The sequence below is a fragment of the Nilaparvata lugens genome, chromosome 2, assembly GCF_014356525.2.
Source record: "Nilaparvata lugens isolate BPH chromosome 2, ASM1435652v1, whole genome shotgun sequence".
NCBI classification, from domain to species: domain Eukaryota; kingdom Metazoa; phylum Arthropoda; class Insecta; order Hemiptera; family Delphacidae; genus Nilaparvata; species Nilaparvata lugens.
The window spans coordinates 48,823,159-48,835,647 of NC_052505.1; the positions used below are offsets into that span (position 1 = coordinate 48,823,159).

The 12,489-nt window shown below is 34.9% G+C and overlaps 1 protein-coding gene across 3 annotated transcripts in view; it reads right to left on the reverse strand.

Moving 5' to 3' along the window:
* Positions 1–12,489, reverse strand: part of LOC111047904 (feline leukemia virus subgroup C receptor-related protein 2) — a 152,134-nt gene that overhangs the window by 17,068 nt on the left and 122,577 nt on the right. For all 3 annotated transcript variants that reach the window (XM_039421394.1, XM_039421395.1, XM_039421393.1), the window contains one exon: positions 4,321–4,545. In XM_039421394.1, coding sequence (XP_039277328.1) covers positions 4,321–4,545 — 225 coding nt within the window. The remainder of the gene's footprint in view (positions 1–4,320; positions 4,546–12,489) is intronic.

Genomic DNA, 12,489 nt, shown 5'->3' on the forward strand with positions numbered 1-12,489 from the left:
TGGAAAAGAATGCTGGATGCCTACTTGAAAGGAAACTATTACACTGAAGATACGAAATTGGATAAGTAACTTTAGGCTCAAAACGCTTCACACCACAAATCCGAGGCAAAGTTAACGTGAATTTAACAGTTCAGGGAGAAAGTTATACAAACACAACCTTAATGCTTATGCAAGACCTCTGTGAAAATATTATTCTTGGGCACGAATTTATGAACAATTTCTCCAGTATAGAAATACCATTTGGAGGTAATAAGCCACCTCTTACTATTTGCGGAATAACTCAAGCAAAAATTCCTCCTTGCTCCCTTTTTCAACATCTAAAACCCAATTGTCAACCAATTACAACCAAATCTCGCAAATTATCAAAAGATGATGAAGATTTCATTTCCAATGAAATTCAACAATTACTGGAAGATGGCATCATAGAAGAAAGCCACACACCTTGGCGTGCCCAAGCATTTGTTGTTAAACCCGATAACCGAAAAAAAGGATGGTTATAGATTATTCTAGAACTATAAACAAATTCACTGAATTGGACGCCTATCCCATTCCAAATATGGAAGATTTAGTTCGCAAAGTAGCTCAGTATTCCTGGTATAGTACTGTAGATCTGAAATCCGCATATCACCAAGTACCAATCTTACTTGAAGAAAGGCAATACACAGGATTTGAAGCATGTGGGAAACTTTATCAGTTCTGTCGTATTCCTTTTGGTGTCACTAATGGTGTTTCAGCTTTTCAAAGAGTAATTGATTCACTCATACAAAAAGAGAAATTATTTGATACCTATGCTTATTTAGATGACGTCATAATTTGTGGAAATTCAAAAGAAGAACATGACACTAATCTTGAACGGTTTCTTGCAGCAGCTTCAAATAACTCACTTACTATAAACAAGGAGAAGAGTAAATTCTGTCAAAAGGAGATACGTTTCCTAGGATTTTTAGTTGGAAACAAATCATTACGTCCAGATCCCGAACGCCTTGAGCCTCTACTTAATATGCCCCCACCTCCTAATCCCAAAACTCTTCAGAGAACTGTGGGCCTCTTCGCACATTACTCTCGATGGATACAAAATTTTTCAAGTAAAATTCATGCCTTGGCACACTGTACGCTCTTCCCTCTTCAAGGAAAGGCCCTTGCAGCTTTTGAAGATCTTAAAAAAGAGGTAGCTGCAGCTGTAATACATGTTTTTGATGAAGGAGGCATTCTCACTGTAGAGACTGATGCCTCAGATTTCTGCATAGCAGCAACACTATCTTACAATGAACGTCCTGTTGCATACTTTTCACGAATGCTAAACGAAAGTGAAAAACGACACTCATCAGTTGAAAAAGAGGCATATGCCATTGTAGAATCTATTAGGAAGTGGCGTCATTACTTATCTGGTCGTTTCTTTCAACTTATTACTGATCAAAAATCTGTTTCATTCATGTTCAATAGCACGGCAAGAGGCAAGGTGAAGAACGAAAAAATCATGAGGTGGCGCCTTGAGCTATCTCAATACACCTATGAAATCATTTACCGACCTGGAAAAGAGAACATAACTGCTGACGCTCTTTCTCGAGCATGTGTGATAATGGGATGTATCACATCAAAACAAGACTTGATAAAATATCATCAAGACCTCTGCCACCCCGGCATCACAAGATTTTTTCACTGGACTAAAGCTCATAACCTTCCATACTCGGTAGATGACATCAGAGAAGTCTGCATGGAATGCAAGATCTGCTCAGAGCTGAAGCCAAGATTCAACTGTTTCAAAGGAAAATTGATAAAAGCAACTCGGCCTTTTGAAAGGATCAACATTGACTTCAAAGGACCCCTGCCATCATCAACTAGAAACAAGTACATCCTCACTATTGTGGATGAATATTCGAGATTTCCCTTTGCCTATCCCTGTCGAGACATGTCATCAGAAACAGTAATTCAAAATATCAATGACTTATTCACCACATACGGCTATCCTTCATACATACACACTGATAGAGGGACCAGTTTTCTATCAAAAGATGTCAAAGATTACTTAATGTCCAAGGGTGTAGCTACCAGTTCCACAACACCTTACAACCCTCAAGGTAATGGACAGGTGGAACGCTACAATGGAATAATTTGGAAGACAATCCGTTTAGCCCTACGGTCCAGGAACATGGATACTTCTCACTGGGAAAAAGTACTCTTAGAATCACTAAGCAGCATTCGCTCGCTTCTCTGCACGACCATCAATTGCACACCTCACGAGCGAATGTTCATTCATCCTCGTAAACCCACGTCTATGACAAACTTGCCATCCTGGCTGATCAACGCCAAGGAGGCATGGATGAAGACCTTTGTAAGACGCAGTAAGCATGATCCTGAAGTTGAAAAGGTAGAAATTATTCATTTGAACCCTCATGTCGCTCAAGTAAGACTTTCTGATGGAAGAGAAGTTTCTGTCAACATTCGTAGATTGGCCCCGGTAGGTTCCACCACTGGGAGGGAAGAATGATATGATAATCATATGTCATGAATCAGTTGTTTGAATTATTCTAAATCATCAGAAAGTTTGTTACTTTATCTCAGTTTATTTTAGTCAATAAAAGCCATTATTCTAGCTCTTCAATGGTCTCTATTTATTACAATCGGTCAAGTTATTTCTGAGAAAATCGTGAAAAACATGGTTTTTTAGTAATTATCCGCCATTTTTCTCAAGAATATTACGGAGCTCCTGCAATTTTCTCAGAAATGAGACAGTTGATAGGGCTTATAAATAGCTATCCATGGTATAAATTTGAAGAAAATCGTTACAGCCGTTTTCGAGAAAACTGTGATTAACATGGTTTTTTAGTGATTATTCGCCATTTTTCTCAAGAATATTACAGAGCTCCTGCAATTTTCCCAGGAATGAGACTCATGTTAGTTGATAGGGCTTATAAATAGCTTTCCATTGTATAAAATTGAAGAAAATCGTTAGAGCCGTTTTCGAGAAAACCGTCAAAAACATGGATTTTTTAGTAATTATCCGTCATTTTGAATTCAATTCTATTGACTTAAGGACCTTAAGTTTGAAATTTCAAGTCAATCGGTTGATAAGGAATGGAGTTATCATGTTCACAGACTTAAACACATACACACACACACACACACACACACACACACACACACACACACACACACAACACACACACACACACACACACACACACACACACACACACACACACACACACACACACACACACACACACACACAAATTATGTTTTTGGACTCAGGGGACCTTGAAACGTATAGAAAACTTGAAATTAGGGTACCTTCATTTTTTTGGAAAGCAATACTTTCCTTACCTATGGTAATAGGGCAAGGTAAGTAAAAAGCACAAGGAAGTTTTGCATGAAGAAATTGGTTCTGGACTTCTCCTATGTTCCCAAATAATATATTAAAAAATCAGAACTACAATATAAATTGCAAGCACATCCCCTTTTTCATGTCTATATTGACTGGACTATTATTTGGAAAGTTTTGACTGATAAATGAACATGAATCTGCAAAATGTCACCTCAATATAAGGCAATACCATCAACGTGCTCTTACAAGCAAAAACAAATTTAAACCGTCGTAGGAAAAAAACGATTTGTTTATAGTTTACCGCAAACTTTCATTCCATTTCTTCCACTTAGGCTCATTCATGTTGAATGACTCGAGATTATAATTAAATTTATAGAAATAGGATAACTATCTTCACTGTGTTTAATATAGGCTAAGTCATAAATACTAACTTCGCGAACCAATCTACGTTCTCAAGTTTTCAACTTAAGATGGTTGGACTTTGTGAAGAAACTGCTAAAATTGATGGAGGGATTGTATATATACACTTTATGTATCTGCAATGATTATCATTATAGTCCAAAAAATCAATTTTGTCACATGATATTCTCACTGGTTCTTCACTTATATGTAAGGAATTCCTCATCTCTACAATGCTATTTCTATAAGAATAATACTAACTCCGTTCACAGAGGCTCAACTGTCTATTCTGAATAAAATGATGAAGATGTGTTTTTGAAAGATTGAATAAACGGGCAATATTTAATCATTTCAAATATTGTTGATCATTCTTTTTTTATTGAAATAATCAGATGTATGACCATAGTATGAATCAATTTAAACTGGTATTCATCATTCTTTCCAATTGAACAAATGTTGACAGTGGAAAGTGTCAGCTATTTCTATTAAGTTTGTTACTGTGTGACTTGTGTTTGTTCTGTGCAACTATTTCTATTGAGTTTGTTTCTGAGTGAATTGTGTTTGTTCTGTGCAACTATTTATGTGAGTTCGTCTACCTGATTGCCGAAGACGCCGATGGAGCAGGCGGACGAGACCTGGTCAGGGCCGAACCAGACGGCGGCCAGCCGCGCGGGCACACTCAGGATGAACACCTGCGACACGGCCACCACTGACTGCCCGGCGAACGCCACCGCGAACCGGTCGGGGCTCGCCGAAAACACCTTGATCCACGAGCCCAGGCACGTGCCTGTTGCCCCTATTATCACTGCAGTGCGCATTCCCTGCAAACATCAACGAACAATATTAAATCAGAATATAATAGTTTAAAATATGAACTGAAGCACGACGTTACTTTAAACAATAACATAAAATAATTGAATAAATTTCATTAGAAAAAGAAATAACTGTAAGTAACACAGTAATTTTAGTGAGATTTGGAGAAATTTATCCAGAATGGAAAAGCAAAACATTAACAGAACAATATTACAGTAGAATATTGTAGTTTAAAACATGAACCGAAACAGTTTGTAAATGTAAACAATAACATAGAATAATTGAATAAAGTTTATTCGAAATATAACAGTAACATAGTGATTGGTGAGATTTACAAATATTCATCCACAATGAAAACGCAAATATGTGGCCAAAACTATAAAATACTTTATTTGTGAAAAAACACAAAACATATTATTTATTTATTTACGATACAAATGACACTGATGTTACTACATTGGCGGATAAAATAATAAGGTAGTTATTGCTAATTTATAGGTGATGACACAGTCCAAGATAAGATTAGAATTTCACGTGTTCAAAATGTTCAACCTATGTCATGGAACAAATTTTGACTATAAATTGCCTTTTTTATGGTATTATGGTTCTATGGAATTACTTTTTTATCAAAAAAGTAGTAATTAGATATAGACTAATCCAATAGGAGAAACTTGATATTTTGAAAATCGTGACTAGATATCGAGATACGTGACTAATAAGTCTAATTACACACACATCGATTTTTGAACGTACGTTTTTTTGCCGCCCTTATAAATTTTATTAGATTAATATCAGGGGACCGAGCTTTGCTCTGGAGTGTAAAAGCATAGAAAATTTGTAACGAAAGATTGAATTTAGGCCTATAGTTTATATCTATTTATTTTCTCAGTCGTACAATTAGTTTTACAGTTATATGAAGAGGCACAACAGGCTTATGCCCAAAACTGTCCCTTTTCAAATTTATACCTACAGTCCAAATCAAAATCTAGGTCAATCTACTTATAACTCATCAAAATAACAAATTATTCACACTTCAAAAAACAACACATCATCAATTACAAATAGATATACTATGAATTCGATTTAGAATGATATACTATGTTTGCTATAATATTTGTTAATATACCATGAAGTATTCTACACTAACAGCATCTAGATACTATTTTGGACTTTCTGAAGTAAACATGTTTTCTAAAAAAAGAGAAATAAACAAAAATAGGTTTTTCTTGCTGAATTTTTCTTCTCGTGAGATCAGCTGGATGATCCCACACACATGCACTCGTTCACTCACTTCCACGGTATCGACAAACTTTCCAAAATTTCCAGCTGTTTTTCCAAGGACGTATTTATCCTTTTAATGTCCTTCAGCGAGTTATCCCAGGGTTAAGACCTAGTGCAATTGAATCTTCATATCATAAACCTACTTTGTTCCAAATTTCGTGAGAATCGTTAGAGTTGTTTTCGAGATCCGGCCACATACAGAATATATATAAAAATATTTGTAGCACTTTAAAGTTTCATAATATAAATATAAACAGGATACACACGACATGGATAGATTAAAGACACTTAAAAACTTACATTTAAACGAGAATTTTCGGAGGCTGGGCCCCCTTTGTCAATCAACCAGGAGGTGTAGATGAGATGAAGTGCAGATGAATCTGCACCACTTCACTTCCTGGTTGATTGACAAAGGGGGCCCAGCCCCCGAAAATCCACGTTTAAATGTAAGTTTTCAAGTGTTTTTAATCTATCCGTGTCGTGTGTATCCTGTTTATATATATATATATATAAACATAAAAACATATAAACATATAAACAGAAATTGCTCGTTTAATAGTATAGGATATCGGTAACTTGACAAACAGATGATGTGTTCATGGGTTTGCCAAGTTCCGTTTAAATCTGGTAGAATTGAGGAGGACAGCAGAAAATCGTACGTTCAAAAATCTATGTGTGTGTTACAGCTTATTTTATTACAGCTGAGAAATTTTGATCTGAGCGTATGCTACAATTGAAAGAAGATTGGAAGAGCAAACCAGTTTCATAGGAAGTTAATTGATTGAATTACGTTGGGTCAACTTTGATTTTAGCTAGTAAAATTGGATTCTAGCTAACAATAGAAATTACAAACAATTCAACTCTAAATCACGGTGAAAGCAGTTCGTAACAATGTTCAGCTAAGCTTCTTTGGACTACAATGATAACGGGAATTATTATCCTATCCATCTGGAAAGAGAACATCTACAAGGCAAGCTAGGAGCAGTTGAGTCCAAGAGATCTGTTTCGCAATTTTCTCCAGAATTAATGATTTTCAATTCCCATTTTCAGCTTTCAGGATGGATTGCGCTTGAAACACTTCTCCAATAAGGATTATATAATAGTCTCAACCTGGAATGCTTGACTCACAGCACATTGAGAGGGGATTCCTCCCTTTGTAGTGGAATATTTCAAAGTTTATCAGCAGCAGACACAAAGTGTCTTTTGTTTCATTTGAAGTTCGAGTATTAAGATTTGGGGCTTCAAAGTAATAAGTAATCATCATCAACTTTGAAAGATCTAGTTGTTCCATTGTTCATTTGCTCACTGTCACTCTCTTTCTCTCTGTATGTCTGCCTCTCTCTCACTCACTCTCTCTCTATTTCTCTCTCTGAAAATTGGACACTCAATCTGTATGATAAACATGCACCCTATGTGACAAGGAGGATAAACAGAAAACGACGTGTACCATGGATGACTCCTGAAATACTCAAAATGATGGGACAAAGAGACAAAGCTCACAGAAAATTTAAAAAGACATTTGACTTGGACAGTTTAATTGAGTATCGCAGTTTGAGTAATAAAGTAAAACGACAGCTACGGAATTCCAAGACTAGGTAATTGAACTCATTCATGACAGACAATAGACAAGACTCTAGATCACTATGGCGCGGAATAAAAGAATTTGGACTTAGTAAACAGAAATCACAAACTGAAATTTACTTACCTTTTGACAATATAAACAAACATTTTTTCTCATTCGACACAATGTGACATCAATAATCTCAAACATCAGGTAACCAATCTAAATGTACCACTTGAAACAAATTCATCTTCCAACTAATATCTGAACTGGACGTTTTTAAAGCAATACAATGTAGTCACAACAATGCAATGGGGGTGAATAACATACCAATTGAATTCATTAAAAAATGTTGTTTGCAGTGTTGCCCACCATAACATTTATTTTTAGCAAGTCCCTTGAGAACAATGCATTTCCTAAAAATTGGAAGCTTGCTCTAGTACATCCACTAAACGAAGTCACCTCTTCCAATAAAGTTGAAGATTTCAGACCTATTAGTATTTTACCCGCTCTGTCCAAAATACTTGAGAGAATTGTTCATTCACAGGTTGTAGAGTTTCTCGAAGCCAACTATAGGAAACTACATAATTTCCAATCTGGATTCAGAAAATCTTTTTCTACTGAAACCGCTCTCTTGCGTGTCACCTATGATATTAGGTTAGCTATGGATCAAAGAAAGTGTACTGTCCTCAGTCTGTTTGACTTCTCAAAGGCATTTGACACTGTAGATCATGAAATTCACTTGAACAAACTAGCTATTCTTGGATTTAGTTATCAAACCCTCGCATGGTTCAAATCCTATCTCTCAGGTAGAAAGCAATGTGTCTCTGTTAAGAATGATAAGTCTGATTGGTTGAATGTTAACCATGGCGTCCCTCGAAGTTCTATCTTAGGCCCCCTACTCTTCACTCTTTATGCGAATGACCTACCTTCTGTCATCAAATTTTCTAGTTTCCATACTTATGCTGATGACCTTCAAATTTATGCAAGCTGCCCAATCACTAAAATCAATGAAACAGTTAATGAAATGAATCAATATAATTTCAATAGTAGAATGGACAAAGAAAAATGGACTAAAACTCAACCCTATAAAAACTCAGCCCATAATAATTGGATATTCAAGACTAGTAAACAACATCGATTTGAACTCACTTAACAAAATTAATGTTGATGGTGTCGAAGTAGCTTACTGTGATTAAGTCAAAAACCTTGGAATTATTATGAACAAAAATCTTGACTGGTCTGATCGGATTAATAAGACTTGTAAATTTGTATTCTCTGCCATGCATTCATTGAAGAAGATACAAGATATTCTTACCAGAAAAATTAGATTGTTACTAGTCAAATCGCTCATATTCCCACATATTATGTATTGTAATTCTGTGCTAAATGATATGCAAGTAACCTTAAACGATAAACTTCAGCGATGTCAAAACTATTGCCTCAGGTTCGTTTACTCTCTCCAACGCCATGAACGAATCACTCAAGCCCATATTGACAGTTCAACTTTGAAGTTACCTGATCAGAGAATGCTTCGTATAATCAAGCTTGTTAGGGACATTTTAAAATATGGTGAACCAATCTATTTCAAAAACGATTTTAAATTTCCCACACTAGAACAGGTGAAAATACTCTAAGAATTCCAATTATCGAACAACTATTTATACAAAATCCTTCCTTGTTAGCGGTTGTCGTGCATGGAATGCACTCCCGAATCAAATAAGGTCCATAGAGAGTCAAGGGGGCTTCACCCGTACATTGAGACATTTCATTATCTTTCAGAAACTGTCCAAAGTGGCTGAAACTGTCCAACCCTAGAGCAGCATGACATTCAATTAAACCTTCCTCAATCCCTATCCTTATCCTTTATAATAATTTCCCTCCACTCCCAAGTAAAAATGATAGTTTTCTCTTTTTTATTTCATTCATGTAAATTTAGCATGAAAAATGTGTATAGGCTACATTTAAGATTGTTTTTTATTCTAACTGTTCCTCGAGTGGATCTTAGCAACCTTATTCTATATCCCTTCCCCTCTCTTTTGTACAATAATTTCCCTTTGTTATTAACATTATTTTAGGATTAAGATCTACAAATCTTTTTCTAATAATAACTTTCACTCCCTCATTATTCCAATTATTATATCATATTGATTTTCTAATTATTGGGAATTAACTTTTTCTTTATTTTTTCCTTATTATTAATCACTCTTTTCTGTCAATTGATTCAACTCTGGATGATTTATCGTTTCTATGATTTGGTTTTTACTTATTGATATTATTTCAGTCTTAATTTTTTCGCTTAGACATAATATTTTGTTTGAATTTCCAACTTTCTTTTTTCTACGGTTAAGTGCTGAAGGGGAGGGTATCCTTGATACCCTCTCTGAGAATGGACTTCTTAAGGTCCAAACTTCACCGTTTCATGTGGAAAAATTACAGTAGTACCTTAAGTTTTCCATTTTTCATAATTTTTCTTGCTCAATTTTATTGTAGAACTCATTAGTTTGATATCATTCACCATGTCATTTTACCGCTACTGGTATTTATTTTTAACACTAGAACATAAGTTGAATTAGGTATGTTTTGTTGAACACATGAATAAAGGAATCTGAATCTGAAGGAATCTAAATCTCTCTCACTCTCTCTCTCTCCCTCTCTAAGCACATAGAAAATTTAAAAAGACATTCGACTTGGACAGTTTGATAGAGTATAGGAGCCTTAGAAATAGAGTCAAACGGGAATTATGGGACTCAAAGATTAGGTACATGAATTCGTTCATGACAAACAATAGACAAGACTCTAAATCACTTTTGCAGGGGATAAAAGAATTTAGGTTAGGTTAGGTTAGGTTAGGTTAGGTTAGGTAGGTTAGGTTAGGTTAGGTTAGGCTTGGCAAACAGAAATCAAATCCCCAAATTTATTTACCATTGGACAATATAAATGATCATTTCGTTTCACATTCCAACCAACACGACGAAGATGTAATTGGTAATCATATCAATGATCTTGAAGAGCAGGTTACAAACTTAGATATACCACTTATTGATCAATTTCATTTCCATCTAATCTCAGAAGGAGACACTTTCAAAGCAATTCAACGTATTCATAGTAATGCTATGGGTGTAGAAAAAAATCCTATTAAATTTATTAAGAAGATGTTATTTGTTGTTTTACCAACCATTACATACATTTTCAACAAGTCACTTGAAGAAGGCAATTTCCCTGAAAACTGGAAGTTTGCTCTGGTTCGCCCTCTAAATAAAGTTGCATCACCCAATAAAGTTGACGATTTCAGACCAATAAGTAGGCCTATTCTACCTGCACTGTCAAAAGTGCTAGAAAGACTTATTCATGCTCAAGTTGTAAATTTTCTAGACAACAATAGAAAGCTTCATAACTTTCAATCAGGCTTTAGGAAATTCCATTCAACTGTGACACTTCTCCTTCGTGTCACTGATGATATAAGGTCAGTGCTATGGACCAGATAAAATGCACCATGCTCACCCTATTTGATTTTTCTAAAGCATTTGATACTGTTGATCATAAAGTTCTTTTAAATGAGTTAGCTTTTCTTGGTTTTAGTCACAACTCCCTAATTTGGTTCAAATCTCTTAGGTAGGAGACAATGTGTTTCTGTTGGTGAGAACAAGTCAAATTGGAAAAACGTTATGCATGGAGTACCACAAGGTTCAATTTTAGGCCCTCTCCTATTCACTTTGTATTCTAATGACCTTTCTTCCATTATCAAGTTCTCCAGCTTCCATACTTGTGCAGATGACCTCAAAATTTATTTAAGCTGTCCTATAACAAAAATAGATGAAACAGTTGGAATTATGAATCAAGATATCAATTCGATATTTGAATGGACAAAGAAAAATGGCCGTAAGCTTAATCCCATCAAAACACAACCCATTATAATTGGATATTCTCGTCTTATAAACAATATTGACCTCGAATCGATTCACAAAATTTGTGTAGATGGTAATGACATTCCTTAGACTACTGTAGCTCAGTGGAAAATTTAGGTGTTATTATGAATAATATTCATACTCTTGACTGGTATGACGTTATTTTTTTATGAATAACGTTTTGCCTCGGCTTGGCTTCAATCGGTAGAGCATGAGAATTAAATACTATAAAATCTGGTCGTGGTTTTCTAGGATACAATTTCACTAAAGTCTTAATAGGCTCATTCAGGAGCTCTCGCAATAATGTAATACTGATTATTAACAGATATATATGAGATTTATACTCTATGGTATTGGGGAGTGAAAATGAATGGTACACCATAAAAAATTCGATACATATATTGAATGAATAATTTTAAAAAATCGGGTCAATATCGAAAATATATAGAGCAACAAATATACAATAAAACCAGAACAAAAATCAAGATAAAATATCTCAGATCAGTACACTATTTTTCAGTTCTATAGCACGAAACTTTACCATGTGCTTTTCAATTCATTGATAATATGCATTTATTTGCATGCAGCTTTGATATCAACTCGCTGTTGCTTGTCGATTTAGGTAATCTCACTCCATATATTGTTTCCCAAATCAGAGAATGATAAATTGACAAATCAATGATTATAAATATATTACTTCCTATGATTTCTAGTACATTTCTCAATAATAAATATATTTCTCAGGGTGTAAGATTCGGCACCTTATGGAATTAGATAAATCAATTTATTCAAAGAACCAGAGCTACATTATATTATTACAAATTGTATTATAAAATCAATGATTGGGTGAACGTTAGTATTATAAGCTTAGAACTTAATATTCCTTTAATTGGTGTACTTTTAATATATAAATTGACTCATTCTTATTCAATAAAGTATTTCTTATACCCTTCTAAGACTTGTGCAAGTTTTTTGTATTGATTTCTTAATATTCAAAACCTTTGCCACGAGCTAGCTTTAATTTTTATTTCACTCGAAGCACTGAGGGCGCCCTCATTTTATTTCAACTATTTTTTCACTCACATGCTGAATTTTTATAAGTTTCTGGCGGCGATCCGAAATTCCTGGTAGTCCTGGATTGTTGGTGGCCAAAGTCGTCTCTTCCAAGGGATAAAATAAATATTTGGATGACTTTTGCTTTA